The sequence below is a fragment of the Sebastes fasciatus genome, chromosome 3, assembly GCF_043250625.1.
Source record: "Sebastes fasciatus isolate fSebFas1 chromosome 3, fSebFas1.pri, whole genome shotgun sequence".
NCBI lineage: Eukaryota > Metazoa > Chordata > Actinopteri > Perciformes > Sebastidae > Sebastes > Sebastes fasciatus.
In genome coordinates this window covers 24,849,898-24,873,894 of record NC_133797.1, presented here as the reverse complement: position 1 = coordinate 24,873,894, position 23,997 = coordinate 24,849,898, and the positions used below count along the sequence as shown (strand labels likewise).

Sequence of the window (23,997 nt, the reverse complement as noted above, 5' to 3'; positions counted from 1 at the left end):
ATAGTTTCCGATCCCAGCAGAATTGATCTTACTGTCAATATCTATTATTTAAAGCTGCACTAATCAGTGTTTTTTATATTAATATATTACTTGTTTTATGCGAAAGGTCCACAGAAAATGATCACCTGAATCTGCAGTTCCCCTCAGCTTTGCAGAGCTTTTTTAGCTCCTAGTTTTGGTTTGGCTGCACATTTACTGTCTGGCCTATTTCAGCACATTGTTATTGTTTTACAGTCTACAACTTGTGCAACTGTTTTGGTTCAGTCTCTGCACTTTTATCAGTGTTTTTTCCAGCCACAGCAGGCAGCTGTTTTCTGATAAACCCACTGTGCACTACATCAGACAGACACAGTTGGAGACTAGCTGGTAAACATATAGTGGAGTATTTTGCAGCTAAAGAGACAGATATTTCCCTCAGGCGTTGGTGGAGACCAAAAACAGAGCTAAAAGAGAGAGAATATTGGACTTAGGCTGCGGTCGAAAAGTCTTTTTTGCTTAGGAAGGTTCCTAACGGAGTGAAATGACCCGGAAGTATCTAGCAGCCATGATAAGAGCTGTTTGAATTCTCTAAATGCTAAGGAAAGGTCCTCCTCTAGCATAGGATACACTGGACAATCCTTTACAAAAGGAAAGGAGAGAATAATATCCCACAATTCCTTGAGGAGGCAGCATTTAAAGCAACACACCATTCTGCCGTTCATGATAATAAACGATATGCTTATTTTGCATATTATTTTCATAAACTCATATACTAATTGGGATTCATGTTTATTATGAGTGGACAGTGACAACCATTTCGTTTCACTTTATTTTTAATTAATGACTTATTTCGAACATGTAACAAATATCTAAGTAAAAAACAAAACAAGAACAACAAATAAAATTAACAGTAAACATTTAGCAAACTGTCAATTAACAAATAATCATCATAAATAAATATTACATGTCGAAAAAAAAAAAGTTGGAAGAAGTACAGCCTACACTTATATGGTCCTGCACAGGAAGGGGATGAAAAACTGTGATAGTAACTGTAAAGTAACTAAAGCTGTCAGGTAAATGTAGTGGAGTAAAAAGTACAATATTTGCCACTGAGATGCAGTGGATTATAAGGATAAAGTTGCATAAAATGGAAATACTCATGTAAAGTACAAGTACCTTGAACGTGTAGTGTGTACCTGAGTACTTGAGTAAATGTACTTCTATGGCAGGGTCAGCAACCTGCGGCTCTGGAGCAACATGCGGCTCTATCATTGTTGTAGGTCTATGGTACGATGACGGAGTTTTAGGGCCACAATGAGGAAAAAACATAAATCTGAGATTTCAAGAATAAAGTCATAGGTTTACGAGAAAAAAGTCGTAATATTATGAGAATAGAGTCATAATATTATAAAGTAATAATTTTACGTGTTTTTTTCTTTTTTTCTCATAAAGTTATGACATTATTCTTGTAATATTACGACTTTTTTTTCGTAAAGTTATGACTTTATTCTCATAATATTACGACTTTATTCTCTTAAAGGTATGACTTTATTCTCGTAATATTCCTCACTGCATTAGACTTATATACTATATACTTAGACTATAAACTGTCATCACAATGCTCAAATGTTTTGCGGCTCCAGATGGATATTTAATTTATTTTGCCTAAAAATGGCTCTTTTGACAGTAAAGGTTGCTGACCCCTGGTGTAGTGTGTACCTGAGTACTTGAGTAAATGTACTTCTTATGGAGACTATAGCTCTAGCAGGGGGGCGGGGCTTTGGTTCCGTACTTTAGGACCGCGCGGACACCATCGCGACTTCTATTTCTGTGACGTCAGAGCAGTCTGCTGCCGTTAGCAGCAGGTCAAGAAAGATGGCGGCGGAGGAGAGCAGGTTGAAGCAGCAGCGGAATCACACTAACAGCATCTTCAAACAAGGTAACTAAACAATACATACGGAGAGTTAAAATGACATTACAGGTGCGGCAGATGACTGCGGGTGTTTTTACCTCAGTAAATGACGTGGTCTCTCCACCGCCGTGTAGACTGATGAAATGACTCTGCAGGCAGCAGCGCTCCGCTCCGTCGAATAACCGCCCCCTCTCTGTCGGTTAGCAGCTCAGCTTGTTACCGAGCGGTGAGGTATCACTGACAACACGGCTCTCTATCACTAGTGACGGGGACCGCGGGGGTTGTTTGAACCGACATCGACTCATTCCCCGCTGTGCGCCGGTGTATTGTCACGGAGCAGCCCGGAGAGGCGTCCCAGCTGTCCTCACCTTCAGCTGGATGTGTTTGTTGTTAGCGGAGCAGCTAACAGAGCTGCTAGCTGCTAGCCTCTTCCAGCTAACTCTGCATTGTTCCGTTCTGTCCAACATAACGGCTGATTAACGGCTCTATAACGGCTGTTTAACTGCTGTTTAACGGCTCTATAACGGCTGTTTAACTGCTGTTTAACGGCTCTGTCAAACAGCTGTCAGTTGGCGGCCGTTATCTCGTTAGCTAACCTTAACCCTACACCAGGGGTCAGCAACCTTTACTGTCAAAAGAGACATTTCAGGCAAATAAAATACATACAAACATCTGTCTGGAGCCGCAAAATGTTTGATTATTGTGATGAAGGTAACACAGTTTATAGTCTATAAGTATATAGTTTATATAGTATACAAAGAGCAAATGTACTACGGAGTATTAGGACCACATTGAGGGGAAAAACATCTGAGATTTACAGAATAAAGTCATAATATTATGAGGAAAAAAGTCGTAATACTACGAGAATAAAGTCATACATTTAGTAGAAAAAATATCGTAATATTACGAGAATAAAGTCATAACTTTACAAGAAAAAAAGAAAATAACGTAAAATTACTTCTTTATAATATTATGACTTTATTATCATAATATCATGACTTTATTCTCGAAATCTCAGATTTATTTGTTTTCCTCAATGTGGCCCTAATACTCCGTCGTACCATAGACCTACAACATGATAAATAAAAATGAAAATGTAAACAAAACACATTTATTCATTTTCATTTTTATAAATCCACAGGAGCCACTGGAGAGGAGCGAAAGAGCCTCATGTGGCTCCTGAGCTGCAGGTTGCAGAACTCTGCCATAACGTTAAGCGAGCTAACTTAAACTGCTGTGTACTCTCTGGTAAAATAGCGCACCTTGCAAGTGGGATAACAAGGTGGTTTGACAATACATAACACCGGCTTATAGCTATGAGCTACTAATGTTAGTTTAAGACCCGTAGACTCCGCTGAATCAGGTTTATAAATCCACTGGTTAAACTAACTTTCCTCTCATGTTGGTAAAGATTGATAACCCTTAAAGGACCCATATCGTGCTCATTTTCAAGTTCATACTTGTATTTTGTGTTTCTACTAGAACATGTTTACATGCTGTAATGTTAAAAAAATAAACTTTATTTTCCTCATACTGTTGGCTTGAATATGCCTGTATTTACCCTCTGTCTGAAACGCTCCGTTTTAGTGCATTTTGACGGAATTGCAACAGAATTGCGTTGTTAGGCAACAGCTTGGGTCCATGTGTACTTCCTGTCAGCTGATGACATTCACATACACTGAAACCAGGAATAAACTGGGACACATTTAGGATGTATACATTTAAAATTGTGTCAAGGGTCTAAATATTGTATATTCGTGACATCACGAATGGGCAGAAATCCTGACAGCTTGTTTCAAAAGCAGAGTTTCTGAATACGGGCTGTGTGTATTTCCCTGTGGATTGAGCGTTTCGATACTTTCACAGTATCTATATAGCACTTAAACCTGCTTTATAATAAAAAAAACATGAAAATCTCGCTTTTTATAATATGGGACCGTTACCGTTTAAAATCGACCCATTTTCTGACTTATTAGTCACAACTTTTATTATGAGGTTTTGCTCATAATACGAGGGACACAGGATTGGTTTTCCCCAAAAACGGGCATGGTCATGCGTGCCTACTCTTGATGACATATTGCTGGCCTGATGTATCTGAGGCTGGCTAATCTTAATCACAACCAACTGGTGATCTTCCACTGCGGCTAGGTTACTTGCAGTGGGTTAGTTTCTCTCAGCTAACTGCTAGCTAGACAACTTAACTGCTGTGAAGTTAGCCTACAAGCTAGCTGATGATGAAACCTCTAGCTTGCTGTTTTTCTTATCAGTGCTTTGTCAACATGATATCTGCTAGAAAACTTAACAGTCAGTGTTGGAATATGTTTGATTGGGTCTCAGCCAGCCCTGTACTGTTGATCCATTAAACACAGGTACATTCATTTTACCTCGGTGAATAGTGGACATGAGGGTTTTGAGCTAGAAGAAGCTGGTGCTGCTTGTGTTGTTGCAGCTGCAGAGAGCTCCATTGACTTTATGTGTGGAGAACTGAACACTGTGTGCTAAGACCAAAATGGGGCAAAAGTTGAGCAATGTGTCATGTGGTGTACACATAATTGTACTGGTGTGGTTATCCTCTTATTCCAGATTCACATTTTGAGCTCACATTTGAGCTCTCAAGACTAAACAATGCTGCTGCAGAATTAATATTTGCCACTAGATATTGATATACACTGATGATTACGGACCTATTATTTTATGCAGAATATAGAAAGTAGTGCTGTCAGTCGATTAAAATATTTAATTGCATGATTGTCTATGATTAATTGCGATTAATCATACATTTTGTATCTGTTAGAATTGTACCTTAAAGGGAGATTTGTCAAGTATTTAATACTCTTATCAACATGTGAGTGGGCAAATATGCTTGCTTTATGCAAATCTATGTATATAGTTATTAATGTAAATCAATTAACAACAAAAAACAATGACAAATATTGTACAGAAACCCTCACAGGTACTGCATTTAGCATAACAAATATGCTCAAATCATAAATTGGCAAACTCAAGCCCAACAGGCAACAACAGCTGTCAGTGTGCTGACTTGACTATGACTTGTCCAAAACTGCATGTGATTATCATGAAGTGGGCATGTCTGTAAAGGGGAGACTCGTGGGTACCCAGAGAACCCATTTCCGTTCACATATCTTGAGGTCAGAGGTCAAGAGACTTGTTTGAAAATGGACATGACTGTTTTTTATCGCCAAACTTTAGCGCAAATTTGGAGCGTTATTTAGCCTCCTTCCCGACAAGCTTGTATGACGTGGTAGAAACCAATGGATTCATTAGGTTTTATAGTTTAATATGATGCCAGGAACTCCAGCTTTAAAACTGAGCCCACTACAACCTTCGAAAGATAGATTGCGTTAATGCGTTAAAAGGAATTTGTGGTAACATGTTAAATTGGCTTAACTTTGACAGCCATACTAAAAAAAAAAAATTCTGTAGGCTTGAATTGTTTATGTAGATCTCTGACAAGGCAAGTGCTTTTTCAAAGAAGCACATCAACATTAAACTAGCAGATTTTGAAAGGAGTTTTGTTTGTAATGTCTTTTCTTGCACAAGGATAGGTAGCTATAGGACAGCTGTCGGATACAATGTTGGGGGGACATGTAGGCTTTTCCTCGGTAGAGTCAGAACCTGTTATGGGTTAGTTATTGTCCTATTCCAGATTCACATTTTAAGGCTTGAACTCTCTAAACTGTAATACCAGACTATATGCTGCTGACCGTCAGCACTCAAAGACACTTTAATAACAGACATTTGAGCTGAACTCAGACCAGATTCCTCTGCTCTGCTGACGGGTGTAATGATACAGTGACTGATAGAGGGGATGACTTGATTAGAGGTTAGATCACTGTTGTAAGGAAGTTGACCAGTGTGAAGTGAATATACAGGAATCCACTAGTCAGCTTGACCTGTTAGATAAGCAGGAAAATGTGCTTATTCACTTCTGTAGTGTGTTGTATTAATGAACTAGGCTTAAAATGGATAATAGGGAAAAATTCACTGCAGCAGGCAGGAATACAAGACAACGAACATTGACAATTTCCATTAAGTTTTCAGTTTTTTTTCGCATGAAGATCTCCATCCACACTGAACATCAGAACAGCTAAATCTTTCTTCCTCCTGTCTTCGGGAGATTTTCTTACAATATTTAGTTTAGTCAGTTCAGTGAGGATGTAGTCTAAATTAAAAAAAAAAGTAAATCCTCTCATTGGAGAGGCTTGAACAAGATAATGTTTGACTTTTTTGCTTGATGGATAACTTAAAAGTTTTTGTTGATTATCTGTCAGCTTAACACAACATTTCTACTTCACAGTGTAGAAGTATTTTCCCTCAGGCAGCTCATGTGCTGTACAGAGAACATTGGGACACTGAATTTACCGGATCACTGGTCTTCTTAAAAGCCTCAGTTAAAGCACACATTATCGTCCGAAAGGCGTCCCAAAAACGTTTTTATGTGGACCTGTACATTCTTTACATCTTCCACAGGATGATGTGACTGTGTATATTTTACCAAGCGAGCTTTCTGCTGGATGTGGTGGATCATTGTTGTCGTGTTGCTGCCTGCGGAGCTCTCACATGGCCCGACCAGCTCAACAGTGACCTGAATAAAGACTCTTCTTCCCATGAGGCCCCAGGCCTGCTCGGTTAGCTGTGGAATCACAAGACTGCGTCTGAGTGAGCGCTGTCACGTAACCACGAGGTCACAGGTCTAGTCCCCTGAAACTTGCACACACAGTGACTTTGTCGTTCTCCAGCGATGGTTTCAGATGAGGAAATCTTTTACTCTGACCTAACCAGCTGGCAACTCCAGGGTCTGAAAAGTGAAGCTAATGCTGAAGTGCTTTAAACTTGCATTCTTTCTAACAGCCAGCAAGGGGCGACTCCTCTGGTTGCAAAAAGAAGTCTGATTGTATAGAAGTCTATGAGAAAATGAGCCTACTTCTCACTTGATTTATTACCTCAGTAAACATTGTAAACATGAGTTTATGGTCTCAATCGCTAGTTTCAAGTCTTCTTCAATACAGCATGATGTTCATTTAGTAAATTAGAGTAAAATGGACCATAAAGCAGGGTATGCTTTAGGGTGTGGCTACCTTGTGATTGACAGGTCGCTACCACGGCGTTGTTCGGTCTGGGAGTTGTCTGTGTTTTCGTCTTACAACTTTAACCATTTCACAGTGTGTTTTCCGTTCATGACAGTTAATTATAAAATTTTTGGCTGCCTAAAATGTCTTATTCAGCGTTCAGTTATACTTAGCTCCACCCTGCCGTGTCACTTCTGGTTGCAAAAGACAACATGGCGACCACCAGATACCAAGATGTTGACGGCCTAAATGCTGAACTCGAGGCTTCAAAACGGCAGTCTATATTCCAATGGGTTACGTCCACTTCTTATATACAGTCTATGGACCTATCTGATGAATGTCGAAGCACCCAAAAAGGGTCAAATGTGTCTTCCTGAAATATCCAGATGGCTGCAGATCAGTGAAGTGTAATTGTTGCCATACAAGGAGAGCTGAAGGCTTTACTAGTCCACGGGTTAAAACTGACTCTGTAGAACAACACTGACTGATGTCTATTTACTGTAAACCTCCAGCCAGCTCTGCCATCCTATAATAGAAAGCGATTCCCCTCAGCCTTCCTCTTGGCCGAGCTCCTGTGAAGCTTCACTAACTGGAGGAGGTCAGAAACTTTTTTTCCATCCTGTAGCCACTGTCGCTTCTCAACATCAGAGTTTATTGATCCCTGAGGGGGAAACTCGGCCATCATGACTGCAGTCAGACTGCAGATAAGAAAGAAGACCTCGTCCACTCTGATGCAAACTACTTTCTTTAAGCTTCAATAAAACTGGTCACCTCTTTCTAACATACAGCGACTGAGCGAACTTTGTCAAATGGATAAAAAAAAAAAATTGTCCAGATATAGTACGAGCGATGGTACTCTCTATTTCATAGAGAGAGTGATATTAACTGTCAGTTACTGACGGCGTCTATTTTGACCAGTGGAAATAGGTTGGAGGTGCGCAAAACTTTGCATAAATTGAACCAGGGCGAGCAGTTTTTCCAACAAGCGACACGTCGCTCAGGCTGTTCGCTGACGCACGGAGCAGGTTAGGACAGGGTTAGGAAGGGTTTCGTTCTGGTCGGTCAATCTTTAACCACAACTTTCCCTCTCAGGTGGCCACGGGTTTAAATCGGACACATCCCCGATGAGGCGTGAGGAGGAGGACGAAGACGACCTGCTGGAGGAGGAAGAGGTGGGCGTGGCCAGGCCGGTGCAGATCGTGGTGGCGGATGAGGAGGAGCACTCGTTCTCGCTGCACGAGGAGGCGCTGGAGCGGCTGCTGCTGCAGGAGGAGGTGCAGGACCTCCACGTAGTCGTCGTCTCCGTGGCCGGAGCTTTCCGCAAGGGCAAGTCCTTCCTGCTGGATTTCATGCTGCGCTTCATGTACAAACAGGTACACTCACCATTGACTGAAGTCATGTTAAACAAGTCTCTGTCAAGGCTCTACAGCTGTCTGAATTAAAGAGTTAATGTTAATTATTTGTCCAGTGAGGTTTTGATTGGATTTCTACAGGAGTGGTAGAATTGTCAATGCAAAATTAAATCTTCTTCACCACATTAAACCATAAAAACACTTGATGAGAGTGTTCATTGTTTCATTGGAACTCTTTTAGCTGAGAAACAAAAGAATTTCCAGTAAACTTCCTGTTAGCTGTGGTTGATATCCTGCAGCAGGAAATGACTCCGGTTAACATTTTTGAACCGTTTGAAACCATGACCGGTTTTAGAGAAAACTGAGTGTCTGTGTTGATCTGTGACTCAACCTTTGGCCGTGTTAATCTAGGGTAAGCACTGAGGAACATTCTGGAGGGTTTCATGATGCTGTAAAGAGGATTTTAGGCCGACACAATGCCGGGTCTGTGGCTGGGCCTCCGCAGAGCTCACTGCTGCTTATTCCACACATAAAAGCCATCTTTATGCATAGAATAAGCCTAGCCCACACAGGTCAGGTCATGGTAGGGCTGCTTTTTACACACCTCACACAGGTCTCAAAGTATGAGCTGGGAGAATGGGATTAGACCGTAGAGCTTTTTCATGTTTCAGCTGATGACGAAGAAGACATGAATTTGTCTACGGTCAGATATTTCTCTTCACCATAGAAGATTTCCCTTTCACAGACTGATTTATGGTAACATATTGCAATCATATTTTATGTTTTTATGCAAGTTCTACATCAATATAAAGAACCTTGATTTGTTACTATTTAATTTACTGAATTAACAACAATACCAGACTTTGTCTGTATTCACCTTTGGTTTGTGGCGTCAGCTTGCGTCACCTTTGTCTTGGCCGATTAGTTGCATTTAAACACGCTGCACAGACTACAGCCGACGGCCTGCGTGAGAGGAAATAACTCTCCACACCAGCAGGCGGCTAGACTGTAGCCGTCATTCAAAAAAGGGAAACCGGAAGACAGGATTGCGGATACACAAAAAGCCGTTATGATACGTACATGTATCATCATGTACAACAAAGCGGTGTTTGACGACCATTTTCACACCACTCATTAAACATGCTGAATCGGCCGAAAAACTTCCAACACGGGCAGACTAGAGCCGACGGTGCAGGACACACCGAAAAAACTAGGCCGACATACGCTCACCGACGGCCCTAAACTGTCCGACGGCCGACCGTCGGCTTGGTGTGTCGGGGCCTTTATATATAAACAGTTTACCAGAAAATTATCTATATCGCGCTGTGTATAGTATTCATATTTCCCACCCATACTAACCATCAGTTCTTAGATTAATTTTCCTTCCTGGTACCTGCTGAGGTCTTTCACAGTCACAACTGAAGTTACTGTTTAAAGCTGCTATAGGTTAAAGGATAGGTTCCTTTAATGTCCGGCTTAATACAAAACTCACGTCAGATGTACGTTGACAGTCGTTGGTGGCTGTAATAATTCCTCCTGTCCTGTCCTGTCCACGACTACACTGTAAGAGATGAGGACAAAATCTTTCAAAATAACTATGGAAATGTGAGCGTTGTGTTTCATGGACATGAATCTGAAACTATCCTAGTGTCAGGTCTCTGCAAGGGGATTTCCACCAGGTATTGAAATAAACTGGAAACCACAGGTGGCAGGAGAAGTAATGTAAGACCCAGAAATCTGCTTGAAAACAGTCCTGCTGTGTGGATCTGCTGCTCCTCGGTCATTATACACAATAACTTTAGCTACAGAATAATGTCGAGCTTCGGCTGTAACAGATTGACAACCAGTCAAAAACACTAAAATTACATTCTTCTCTTTTCCGAGTTCTCATTTCATAGTTTTGATTTCAGTTGAGCAAATGTAACCAAAAGAAATTACAAATTGTTGTCATGGTCTTGCATCAATACATCAACACAGTGTAATCTTACTGTCTGTGAAAAGGCAGCATTTTTGGTGCATAAAAACACCAACCTTTAACAAACAGGATATCTGTATGTAATATTATTGGAACAGGAACAGTGTGATGACCTCTTTACCCTCTTCTTGTCTCTGTCCAGTCGGGTTCATGGGTCGGCAGCGAGGAGGAGCCTCTGACCGGTTTCACCTGGCGAGGCGGCTGTGAGAGGGAGACCACGGGCATCCTGGCCTGGAGCGAGGTGTTCGTGGTGGAGAAACCAGACGGCTGCAAGGTCAGTTCACAGGCCGACACCCAGTCATCGTTTTCTGAATGCTTTAAATCCTCCGTTTCAGTTTTCTTCCAAGGCAGTGTAGTGTGTATTCACATCAATCCCAACTAATTACACAAAATAATCTAGTTTTAGTGCGAGCTGAAATATGTGTTGTTCTTGCAGGTTGCAGTTCTACTAATTGACACACAGGGGGCGTTTGACAGCCAGTCTACCATCAAAGACTGTGCCACGCTGTTCGCCCTGAGCACCATGACCAGCTCTGTTCAGGTAAGCTGATTTTTATCATTCAAATTGTGCTGTTAAGTGTCAAACAAGCTTCAGAGTCCTGTGTGCGTCGGTGGTTGTAAAGTAATAAAGGTCGCATTGTGATGGCACCCGGTGACTTAACAGGTTGAGGTGTTGGTTTGTTGTGTGTATTTCAGGTGTACAACTTGTCCCAGAATGTCCAAGAAGATGACCTCCAGCACCTCCAGGTCAGTAATCAACTTGTAGACAAATTTACAAATGGCTCACACTGAGTAGAAAACGACTGGATATTATTTATCAGTAAATTTGATAGATGAATAGTATTTAACTTAATAGTAATATGATGTGTAAGGGATAATGTACAGCGAGCGGGTCATTATTGTGGCAATGGGGTCTTCAATCACCCTGAAGGGGTTCATTTTGCAGTAATGACCTGCTCGCTGTACATTATCCCGCTTATTACACGGCTACTTATTAAAGAAATCAATAATTTGACATAAAAAATTTTAAATGACTTTTATTAGGACTGTCAAAGTTAATGCGATAATAACGCGTTAACGTATATTCGTTTTAACGCCACTAATTTCTTTAACCCATTAGGTGAAGTAGGCGAGATTGGAGCAAATATGATTTTAAAAAAGTTATAAAACGGTCACTATATCCTGACAGTGGTGCATGAGACAGGTGATATGAAAACAATCACGTGCCTCTGTGTCCTCCGGTGCTCCTGATTGCATCTGCACGATTTCACAAACTGGAGGAAAACAAGCAATCAGAGCCGAGCTGGAGTCTGCCGTCTCTGAGCAGCTGTCAATCACTCGCAAACTCCGATCAAACGGTCAAACTAGGCAGCACTGATCAAATATGAGTCAATATTCTGTTACTATACTTTCACCTCAAATGTTTTCAGAAACATCTTGTAGTGTACGGTTTAGCTGTAAAATGAGAACGTTTGTGATCCGGCAACCATGTTGAGATCAATTGAGGAAATACCAAGCACCGCCCACCAGCCGAAGCAAACTTGACTTTTAGCTAACCGTGTTAAACAATCCTGTTAGTCCAGTTTTGGACAGTTTTTTACTTTCCTCTCCTGATAACAAGTAGAGATGTTCCGATTTTCCTCCCCGATACCGATTCCGATACCAGCGTGATTTAAAAAAACAAAACTATATATATATATATATATATGTTATTGTTATATATATATATATATATATTATTATTATATATATATATATATAGTTATTAGGGCTGACTCAAATGCTTCAACTGTTGCCATGGTAATCAGTATTCAAATGCTTCGGTTTTACTTTATTTTTTCATATAAATTGGTAATAATAATAATTTTATAAATCCCAAAATAGACCATGAAATGAGGAATAATCCCACATATTTCTCACCGAAGCTTCAAAATCCCAAAAATGGTATTCGGAACAGCCCTAATAGTTATTATTATTATTATTATTAATAATAATAATAAAAATTGATGATGATGATGATAAGAAGAAGAAGAAACAGCTGTTTCCTACTGACCATGTTTGGATAGTGAACAGTAGTTGCCAGTGGCAGCCAGGATACATCCAAGGCGGCAGCACAGTGAAGGCAACTGTTTTGGAGCCGCGACGAAGAATTGATTTCCAGTTAAACAAGTAGATTTTTTTTCTGGGTTAATAAATTATGGTATCGGATCAGCGCATAGACTGGCGTACTCGCTGATACCCAATCCCAAATTTTCAGCAGTATCGGACACATTTCCGATACTTTTATCGGTATCAGAACAACTCTAATAACAAGGACTCTGACTGCTTTCACTGTCCGACCTGACAGAGCAGCTGCATGTTGATTTCTAGTCCAACAGATTTACAGCAGCATTTCTGTTAAAGCTCATCCTTCTTGTGAGTGAAGAGCTCCATATCAGGTGTTGTATGATGTGTTCAGGTCAGGATTAACTGCTGAACTGGACCCAGCAGCAGGCTGCCTTATGAGGCAGAAAGCAGCTCAGACTGGAAGCCTGACAGAAGTCGCTCACCGTTCTCTCCCATCTTTGGTCCCAACTGCTCATCACTGCACTTCAGAGATCATCTGTCAATCAAACAGTGAGGGCGGGGTTACAGTTTAAGTTGTATGCATTTTTTTCTCCTCACAAGTTGAATGATGACGACATGGTTCTGCACATGTTGGATTAATTTAATGCCAGATTCCTTGGAAAAATGTTGAGATTCTTAATTTAAAACAGGTGCTGACAAATCAGTTGCATTGAGGCAGCGAACATCTGTCAGGCTAAACTCAACCCAGTTTTTCTTCTTTTTTATTCCAAACAAAAACAAACCTTATCCCTTGCTGCAGCACAAAAGACTTTTCAGACCGCGAGCATTTAGAGCAGCAAATGGAAAAGCTTTCATGGACCGGATAAAGCAGAATGAGATACGCACACATTTGTTCCCACGCTAATTGAGCTTTATGACTGTGTTGTGATGTTTGATTGGATTTTAAGCTGCTGGTTGTTTCCTCTCCTCAGCTCTTCACTGAGTACGGACGACTGGCCATGGAGGAAGTCTATGAGAAACCCTTTCAGGTGTGATCTGCGAACCACGTTCACTTTCCTCATAATATTCACAGAGTTAGATTTTAAGAGACTCGGTTTCTGACACATAAACAACATTTGAACTTCAGTCCTCAAATGACTAAATGAGACCTTCTTAATGACAATAAGCATAAGCTTTGTCTTGTCCCTCTTTTTGGGGTGAGCTGCTTTAGATGCTCGATGTTAAAGGGATAATTCGGGTTTGAAGTGGGGTTCAAAGTAGTTGGTGTATTACTACCTACAGTAGATGACGGTCGGCACGCCCCCAGTTTGGAGAAACAGACGGGAGTACCAGCACGGAAGCAAAGCAATGTTTTGCTGTGGACGGGGGCAGCAGCAAAATGTATTTTAGCCACCTAAAAAAAGTAATATCAGTTTAAGTGTACGCTACATTTAGAATATGTTCACCACTGTACCTTACCGTCAGACAGCTTTTTCCAATGGGGAATGTGAATGTAAGATGAATGTGCCCCTCTGTTCAGAGTCTGATGTTCCTGATCAGAGACTGGAGTTACCCCTACGAACATCCGTACGGTCTGGAGGGAGGACAGAGCTTCCTGGAGAAGCGACTGCAGGTTAGTTTCACCAGTCAGGCTGAAGTCTCTCTGGTTTAAACATCTTCATACTGATGATGTGTTCACGTCTGTGATTAGGTGAAGCAGAACCAACATGAGGAGCTGCAGAACGTCAGGAAACACATCCACTCCTGCTTCTCCAACATCGGCTGCTTCCTGCTGCCTCACCCTGGCCTCAAGGTGGCCACCAACCCGCACTTCGACGGACGGCTCAGAGGTAAAACACTAACGCAGACACAACCAATCCACATAAAAGCATGGATGACCTTTTCTAAATCAGCAGGGGAAAGGAATGACCTGATCTTAGTAAGCTGTCTCAGTTGGGCAAAACAGGACTGCACCACTTTAGTCACCTGAGCATCAAATGACAGTTCAGGGTACAAAAATAACACCTTTATGACTTTATGTGATGGGGTTGGTGTGTGTGTGTGTGTGTGTGTGTGTGTGTGTGTGTCTCAGATATCGATGAGGAGTTTAAGAAGGAGCTGGTGAACCTCGTCCCGACGCTGCTCTCTCCAGAAAACCTGGTGGAAAAAGAGATCGGAGGAGTCAAAATCACCTGCAGAGACCTGCTGCACTACTTCAAAGTGAGTTTATATCTGTGGGTGTCTGTATCCATAGATACACAACAGTAGATCCGACATTACATCAGAACTAATTTGATAGCCGTCCACCATGAATGTTGTTGTCGCTACTGCATTGCATTGTGGGATATTTATGCAGCCGTAGTATCCAGAGTTGCATACTGTAATATTTCACCAGAAATGGTTTTCAATTTGCGTACTATTGGTTTCGGACATACTAAAATAGCTCACATACTGTTTGAGCATACTAAATAGCATGTTAGTGTGGATGCAACCTATGTCTGTATTGCTTCCATCTATGAGATCATCACTGTCAGTAGGATGACACCAATTTCCTGAATCATTTCAAAATAAGTTCCAAAATATAAATGTGCATTGTAGTGTCCTGGAACTTTAAATGTCCTGAACAGATAAAACTATATTTTCAGGAACTTGAAAAATAAAGCTTTACAGACTGCCCTGAAAATGTGAGTCTGCAGTTTATTAGGAGAGAGAATTATAGTTCTTTTCAGTAACTAATTTCTGTTTAGTAAGTACGAATATGTTTATTATTTTTACCATTTCAAAATCCTGGTTGAAAGCACTAGAAAAAGCTAGTAATGGGGCTGTTGCAATATTGCAATACCACGCTTTTGACTAGACAACCGACACAACCGCTATGTTCACATTTTTTCTTGTTAAATTCTTTGCAATGGGAGCGCTGCATATTTTGCATATATCCAGAGCAAGTATTCTACCTTGTGCGGACATTTTTACTTCTGTGGATATTAAGTATCATAGAACCAGACAACCAAAGCGTCTCAGCCTCATTGTCCTTCTGAGTTCTGCTTTTAACAATTATCAAGTATTTCATCTTTGTCATTTACAAAGCAACAATATAAGTACTATATAGAGCACTAAAATCAGGTTATTGCAGGGGAAATTCCTTCACCGCGTCAGCTCTAGCTAGTAAGTGGACCTTGAGTTCAGGGTTCCTACGCAGTATGGAAAAATATGAAATTAGCATTTCTTAAAATAAATTGGTCATACAAGCACCTGTTTTTCATGGCGTTTGGAGCAGGCAGCCAAAACATTTACCACTGTGTGAGCGAGTGCAGGCCAGAACAAGCTAGATGTCGTCAAAAGCAAGGAAAGAAGTATATAGTATAGAAGTGTATGTCGTCGACTAATAAGCATTTTTTCGTTTTAAGACTAAATCTAAAATAGCTGCCAAAATTAACCCTGCTGTATGAGCTACTGAGCTACAATCTTCTGGCAATTAGTTGGCAACATAATAGTATAGTCTACATAGACAGAATGTAACATACATGTTAACAGTTGGGTTTTAAAACCCTTTATTTACATAATAAACATCTAGCTATTTGTACTCGGATGTCAAATATCATTTAATTTTTAAATGGAAGATGTTTAGGAACCCTGTAAGTTGGAATTGTGTTACTGAGCTCTGTTTAATGAGAAAGAAGCTGTTATCACCTTTCTTTGGTGGTTAAACTGGTCATAAGTTCAGGTCATCTCAGGTAACATTAAAATGTAAAGACGAAAGTCTTGGAAGTTTTTGGGTATTTTTGCAAATCCCTTGCTGTCCTTCGGATGTCGTCTTTGTATTTGTATGCCTCCAGAAATAATTTAGAGTTTGACTCAGTACTGTTTCTCTGCACCTTCTGTTATCTGTCTGTTGTGTTTTCAGGCTTACATGAAGATCTACCAGGGAGAAGAGCTTCCTCACCCCAAGTCAATGCTGCAGGTCAGCTCTGCTCATACACAATATAATGAAGATAATCTCACTGTTAAACGGCGCCGCCTGCTGGACAGTTTATATCATATTTAATTAAAAAAAACAAGAACAGATTGAGTATATTCTTTTTAACAGAGCTGAATAATCAGTTCTCTTTATTAATAATGTTATTCTCACTGAGGAAAACTTTCTGAATGGTTCAGATATGTTTACATATGAGTTGATGATACATTTGTAGTAATATATATCCTGTGTAAATATTAGGGCTGTCAGTTGATTGAAATATTTAATTGTATGATTGTCAATAGTTAATCACGATTAATCGCAAAGTAATTGCACATTTCTTATTGGTTTTATCACAAAACGTATCTTAAAGGGAGATTTGTCAAGTATTTAATACTCCTATCAACATGGGAGTGAGCAAATATGCTTGCTTTATGCAAATGTATATTTTTATTACTGGAAATCAATTAACAACACAAACGTTAAAACAAATCTTGCATTAACGCATTATTATTTATTCTACACCAGTCTTCTGAAACACGCACCTGCTCATAAAAAACGTTCTCCATAGCGGTCAATTAACAACGCAAAACAATGACAAATATTGCCCAGAAACCCTCACAGGTACTGCATTTAGCATAAAAAATATGCTCAAATCATAACATGGTAAACTGAACAGGCAACAACAGCTGTCAGTGTGTCAGTGGGCTGACTTGACTATGACTTGCCCCAAACTGCATGTGATTATCATAAAGTGGGCATGTCTGTAAAGGGGAGACTTGTGGGTACCCATAGAACCCATTTTCATTCACATATCTTGAGGCCAAGGAACCCCTTTGAAAATAGCCATGACAGTTTTTCCTCGCCAAAATTTAGCGCACGTTTGGAGCGTTATTTAGCCTCCTTTGTGACAAGTTAGTATGACATGGTTCTTTAGGTTTTGTAGTTTCATATGATGCCAGTATCTTCACTCGAGCTTTAAAATTGAGCCTGCTACGACATAAAAATCGCAAGTTGCATTAAAGAAATCAGTGACGTTGACACGTTATTGCGTTAACTTTGACAGCCCTAGTAAATAACATTAACAACAGTATATCCATCAGATCAGACTGGAGCATATCTCATTTCTAGTAATCATTACAGATCAACAGAGTCCTAGGACTCTGTTGATCTGTAATGATGTGTTTACCTCACTTCTCCATGTTGAATCTATGTTTTGTCATCTGTTACCTAGGCAACAGCTGAAGCTAATAACCTTGCAGCTGTAGCAGGAGCCAAAGACTTGTACCACAAAAGCATGGAGCAGGTAAGGCATCCCAGCATGCTGTTACTGGATATCAGAGGTCCAGCGTTTGGTTGATAACATGAATTACTTGCGTTCAGATTTTTAAAACGACGTTGTCCTGTGTTCTGTTCGCAGGTCTGCGGCGGAGACAAACCCTACATTTCCCCGATAGAGCTGGAGCGCCGTCACGGGGAGCTGCGGCAGGCGTCGGTGCGACAGTTCCGCTCCGTTAAGAAGATGGGCGGGGAGGATTTCTGCCGGCGCTACCAGGAGCAGCTGGAGGCGGAGCTCGACGAGACCTACGCCAACTTCAGCAAGCACAACGAAGGCAAGAACATCTTCTACGCTGCACGGACGCCCGCCACGCTGTTCGCCGTCATGTTCATCATGTACGTGGTGTCGCTGGTCACGGGCTTCGTGGGCATCAACTCTGTAGCCACGCTGTGTAACCTGGTGATGGGCGTGGCTCTGACGGCACTCTGCATCTGGGGTTATGCCAAATACTCTGGAGAGTTCCGCGAGGTCGGAGGAGTCATCGACCAGGTGGCTGAAACCCTCTGGGAACAGGTGAGAGGACGAGCCTCGTCTGCTTTTACTTGTCTGGTCTCTGCTCTAGTCTTTATGTCCGTCTGTCTTCGCCTCTCTGGTTTCAGTCATCAGCGATACTGAAAGCTCCTTTAATCAACTGATTCTGTTACTTCTGAATAACTGAAGGTAGTGCTTTTCCATCAGGGTTATTATCGTAAACTGAAACTAAAATGAGCAGTGAAAGATTATGTTCTAAACTGAATAAAAACGATATCCTTTAAGAAAAACTAAACTGAAACGACATTGCCTGGTTGAAAAACAATTAATCAATATAATAATCAGTAGAATACACAATTACAAAAACAGTCGATAGCTGCAGCCCTAACTTCGAAAACTAGTGAGGTCATAACACCAAAGGGCTGATGAAGGGCTGACCATTGTTCTCCTATGGTATGACACGCCTGCCGTGCATCCTGTTCTAGCGTTTTTTAGATACGCATAAAAGTTAAAATATTTTCAAAATCCTTTTTGCTTGATGAGACCTGGTTCAAGACAAGATCGGTAGACTAGACTAATAGTGAACAAATAGGGCCGTTTATTAAACCAATACTTTCTTGGTGCCACCTGAAATGTGTCAATAATACTAAATAACGGACGGAGTAAAACTGGAGTACTGAAAGTTTGCATCGGATGTCTGGATTCTTAGTCTTGATATTTATTCTCTTTTGCACAGCTGTGCGAGTTTAAACATTACACTTTGATTCATTTAGAGGTTTAGTTGTTTTTGTAATGAAAGAAGAGTTCTGAGATTAATAAAGTGATAAAATGATCATTTTGGTGTCTCAAATTTCAAACCAAACTCAACCCTGTGGAAAAAACGACCTCTTGTAAAACAGCTCTTTACTTTAACTCCGAGCATGTGTGATATAATTCAGCTCATCAGTCAGTGCTCTTCTCTTAAACTATAGTTAAGCCGTAGGTAAACGACAGTTAAGACTCGGCGCTGATGTTTGATTCACTTCAACACATTTGTCATCCTTCACCGTCTCTTTTTCATCCTCCTCTTCCTCTAATCCTTCCTCTTTATTTTCTCTCTCAATGCCTCCAGAGGACTCCACGAAAGGTAGGTTTTAACTAACTGTATAGGTTCCTTCGTTTGGTCCATTTGTGTAAAAAGATCCTCAAACAATTTATGGACATAATGAGACGATTTTAAATTTGCCACATTTTATTTATTTTATTTATTTTATTTATTTTATTTATTTTATTTATTTTATTTAACCAAGCAAGTCAATTAAGAACAAATTCTTATTTACAATGTCGGCCTGGCAAAAGGCAAAGCATCTTGAGGGTGGGGGGGATGGAGGGTAAAAAGAAATATCAAAAGTTAAAAAGACAGCACTGGCACATGACACATGACAGCATCCATAGCTTCCTGAATGTGAGCTTCACTCGTCAGTATCAAACCTGCAAGAATTTATATTAGATTCCACTAGAGGAGACGGTTGTTACATTTCGGTCTACAACATTTAGGCAAAAATGCTTCTCAGTTGAGACAGCCGGGATGTGAAATTCTTTACCACGGAGTATCGGAGAGTTCAGTTCTTTTAAACATTTAAAAAAAAATTCTAAAACGTGTTTGAAGGACAATCAGGTATGTAGTCATTGAGCTAAGAGACACTGAATGTGGCCAGAATTGGTACTGACTGACTGTCTCTTAATGGTATTGGGATTGCTGATTGTGTGCTCCATAGTGGGAGTTTAGTATAGTTCTTCTGTTGTTTGTATCGGGGTGGTTGTTAATCTTTGTTGAAAGAGAACCAATTCCAGAAATAAAACAGATTTGCTTAATATACACTCAATTTTAAGCAGCATATTCTGCAGTGATTACAAACATGATAAACTGTTATGAGTGAAAACACAAGTATGAAAATGTATAAATTCTAAAGGGCAGTTGGTGGTAAAATAATCCTTTTATTTTCCAGAACCATTATAATATTTAGGGCCTTGCACTCCTCCACCTGACCTCCTTCTCCTCCTCTTCCTCCAGATTTTCTCCAAACTCTTCGAAGTGGCTCGGAGTCGAGTCCCGTTGGCAAGCCTGATCCCGGCGCCGCGACCCCGGCTTGCCTCAAACAACAATGTCAAGAAGAAAAACTAGCAGCCCGCCATCTCGTTCCCATCACGTTTATTCCCCCTCTCCCTCCCTCACTCTCTGCTCGGTTTTGAAACAACGTTTTTTAGGACGGTTTGAGACGTGTAAATGAGTTTTTGTTCTCTGACTGTAGATGGAGGTTCCTCGCCGTGCTGGCTGTAGGTTTAAGGACTCGCTGTAGATCCGGAGGAAGCAGTGTGATGTATTTTATTATTTGTCAGTGGGCGGGGTTAAGGTATTTATTGGTGGGAGGGGCCATTATACTATCACCGAGTGTCATCCCAGGTGCGTGTTCGCCTGTCGGACGACGACTCAACATTAATGATTCCCATTTATGTGAATGTATGAATGAAGAGCATGACCACAGACCCTCCTCATGGTTCCCCTCCTCTCCTCCCTCCGGTCGTCTCCGTCAGGTTGGTTTCTGTCGCTGGGCGGCGTCACGAGGAGGAGTCACAACCAAAGTTTACAGCTTTACTCATAGGAGGCTCTCAGACTGAGCGGACTGACAAACAGGCAGGAAACTGCAGCTGACGCAACGTTTTTAGGACTTCAACAACGGTTCGGTTTCAGGGAAATGTTACAGTTTTGCTTACTTCTAACCCAGAATCACAAACTCATGGATGTGTTAAACAGTTAGACTGGTCCAGTCAGCAAACAGGCCTCCAGCTGTGAGGATGTCAAAAACTCTGCAAACTTGAATGTTTGTTGAAATGACAACAAATCTGTCAGGAGATCATTGAGCTGGGGAGATTCATTCTCGACCACATATCTGTGGTAAATATTCACTTGGCTCTTCCTGGAGCTTTCAACAATATCCCACAGTCTTCTTCAGTGAATTGAACTTGCTGTCATCATGTAACCTCAGTACAGGACTCGTGGGTCATGTGGGATACGGTCGAAAGCTCACAGAGTAAATGTCAGCTTAGCATTACTCGTTTTTCATCGGTGGTGTTCTCATACTTGGTGGTTTTAATGTCATTTTTTACAGCGCTGTGGGAGCAGATAACAGGATCAGATGTTCAGTGTGATTTCATGTTTTATATTTTAAATACCGACAATATAAATACAGAAATGACAGCGTGTCGTTAAATCAGAGTTGAACGGTGTTGGCAGTCGTTTCGAGCTCTTGTGAATTTGCTAAAATATTCTTAATTTTTTTAAAACCCACATCATATATATAAACTATTTTCACTCTGCATCTTCAGAAACATTAGTAAACAAAACTATGTGACACTAATCGTGATTCCAACTTGCATGTGGCTAACAAACCACAGCAGCACCATCATTTGAGTTTGAATCTACTAATTTATAATCAGTACCGGTATACAGGCTTCAGATACTTCTACATGCTTGACTCTTTCTGCATAGAGAAAAACCTGCAGATAAATGAGTTACTGTTCCAAACAAGACGTCCATGAGTTTGTCTGACTCTGTAAGTAAGATAAGATAGATTTCCCCCAAAACCAGCTGGACCTTGAAGTAGCCTGCTAAATGTTGACTTGATTATCTTATCTTAATTGTTATTTTCAGATTAACAGTAATGACGTGTTCATGATTTTCAGTATTAAACATATTTTTCTTTTTATTATTTAAAGGTTCATAGTTCAGGGAGATGTTCAGATTGGATCTCATGTCTGGAGTCGGGGGACTATTAGGAACTATTTCTTGACGGTTTATCCTTCCACCGCGGCTCCAACTCAACTAACATGAGATCCAAAAAAGGTTAATACTATGAACTATTCCTTAAGCCTTTAATGATCTCTGGATTCATATATTGGGTTATCAGGCTTCTAAACATTTAACCTGGTAGTTCATGATGATGATCCTCTTGATCTGACTGCCAGAAGTTTCAGAGAATAAAGCTTTTAAATTTGTTCCTCCAGTCCAGCTCAGCTGAGACCTTGTAGATAGTATTTAATAATTGTTATTTAATTTGAGTGTTATTCCCTCTCTGTCATTCCTCCTCTTCATCTTGACAAATCTTAGGACTGAACCGCCTCTTCTTGTTTTTAAAGCACTTGAAACCGTTTAGCAAAACACTAAGAATCATTTCATGACCCACATATAATATGAACACTTTGTTGAGATGATGTCCGTGTTTCCGTTTTAAAGCCAAAATCCGTGAATCGGATGAATGAAAGGTTCATTCCAAACATCGACCTCATCACATCGTTGTTTTCCTGAATCCTATTTTCTTAATTTAATCATCATTCCATCCACAACATCATCACCACTGTGTGCTTTTTGTTTTTGTACAGTTTAGTTTTTTACAGCCTCATCCACACATAGGGCATGTGTATGAAATATATACATATATAAATATAAATTTTCTAGACCTTTTTGTAGCTGGAAGAACTAGAACTTGGGTGGTAGACCAGATTCAGCTCACTGGATGTAAAGGAATGCTTTCGTGATTTGTGGATATGTCTAATAAATTCCTTTTTTATATATATATTTGTAAATTTAATCTTACATGAGCACTGCGATTCCACCCCCTGCTGGCAAAGAATGTTTATAATCTGGATCTTTTTCTTTTCCTTTCTTTTTTTGTCTTCTGTTGCATTTTAAAGTTATTTTCGTTAATTTATTTTTCAATACAATATTAAACCGAACTCCTACAACACAGAGCGGTGTCGGCCCCTTCTTAAATGTTATGTTTTTATTATGCAGACGTCTGGGAGGATATTGTAGACCCTACTAATGGGAATCACGGAGCAACGTATGGAGCTAAAATGTAAAAAGTCAATTGTTCGTTCCATTGCAACATCAGCGCCCAGCAGCAAAGCTACGCTGCCGCCATTTTGGACTGAAAGTGACTACCAGACGGCAGTTATACGTCCGCCTACAAAGTGCTGTACACTGTATTTTCATAATTTTATGGTCTTTACTGAAATGGTCTGTGTTGAACAATAATTATATTAAACCTTTTAGCCCGGCTGCTTCCCAGAGAAGCATATAATGAGCGATGGACATAAATGGAAGTTAGAAAATTCCAGCACACAGATTTTGAGAACAATCTCAAACGTTTTCATGTCAACGACCTCCAAAATAGATGTCCAATAGACCACAGACCATGGATGTATAAGAGGTTGTGTCCTGTGCTTTTGTCCTGCGTGTTAATAAATGGCCTACAACTATTAAATTCTGTTTCGGTCATGCTACTAGCACTACTAGCTACTAGCCGATAGCCGGTTGTTTGGGAACAGAGACGTTAATGCATCCACCACGGTACAGGCTTACAGCATACAGCCCATGGGTGTATTATAAGATAATAAAAGTGATGAATTACAGCCGATATATCCATTATTACAGCCACATACAGCCAGCAGGAAGCTGACCGGATGGGATCAGAAGCTGGGTCTGATGCACGTTTAAGATGCTGAGGAAAATAAATCTGGATTCAGCAATTAGTTAATTTCACAACTTTTAGGAAATAATAATTGAAATGAGGGTTATTTAAGTGTTCGTACTGGGAAGTTGATTTACCTAAAAAAAAAAAAAAAAAAAAAAAACGTTATAGATCTAGACTCGTTGGCGTTTTCAGTCCAAAATGGAAGCAGCGCTACCGCAGCGCCTTTGAGTGGCTGTTGTCTAAAAAGCACCAGAGTTTTGCCTCTTTGCTTCTATACTGTTTGACTATCATTATCTGTCACCAGAGTTAAAAATGATTGAATCATGTCCCCTGTGATCATTTCTACTTAAATGGATTAACTTGAG

At 40.4% G+C, this 23,997-nt stretch overlaps 1 protein-coding gene across 3 annotated transcripts; it reads left to right on the top strand.

Annotated features, from left to right (window-relative positions):
- Positions 1-1,793: 1,793 nt before the first annotated feature.
- On the top strand, positions 1,794-22,905 carry LOC141764510 (atlastin-2-like). Of its 3 annotated transcripts, XM_074629801.1 has the most exons (14): positions 1,794-1,918; positions 8,074-8,354; positions 10,451-10,582; positions 10,745-10,849; positions 11,005-11,055; positions 13,347-13,403; positions 13,895-13,987; positions 14,066-14,204; positions 14,447-14,574; positions 16,259-16,315; positions 17,544-17,615; positions 17,730-18,161; positions 19,231-19,245; positions 20,173-22,905. In XM_074629801.1, the coding sequence occupies exons 1-14, from the start codon at positions 1,855-1,857 to the stop codon at positions 20,281-20,283; spliced, it is 1,737 nt and encodes a 578-aa protein (XP_074485902.1). In that variant the 5' UTR covers positions 1,794-1,854; the 3' UTR covers positions 20,284-22,905. The 3 variants fall into 3 exon arrangements, with proteins under 3 accessions (XP_074485902.1, XP_074485903.1, XP_074485904.1); XM_074629802.1 differs by lacking the exon at positions 19,231-19,245; XM_074629803.1 differs by lacking the exons at positions 1,794-1,918; positions 8,074-8,354; positions 10,451-10,582; positions 10,745-10,849; positions 11,005-11,055 and adding an exon at positions 12,801-12,924.
- Positions 22,906-23,997: the final 1,092 nt, after the last annotated feature.

Coding starts and splice junctions, on each gene's coding strand:
- LOC141764510 (XM_074629801.1), top strand. CDS start 1,855: ATGGCGGCGGAGGAGAGCAGGTTGAAGCAGCAGCGGAATCACACTAAC. Junction 14,205..14,446: donor CTTCGACGGACGGCTCAGAG/GTAAAACACTAA, acceptor TGTGTGTCTCAG/ATATCGATGAGGAGTTTAAG. Junction 14,575..16,258: donor ACCTGCTGCACTACTTCAAA/GTGAGTTTATAT, acceptor TTGTGTTTTCAG/GCTTACATGAAGATCTACCA.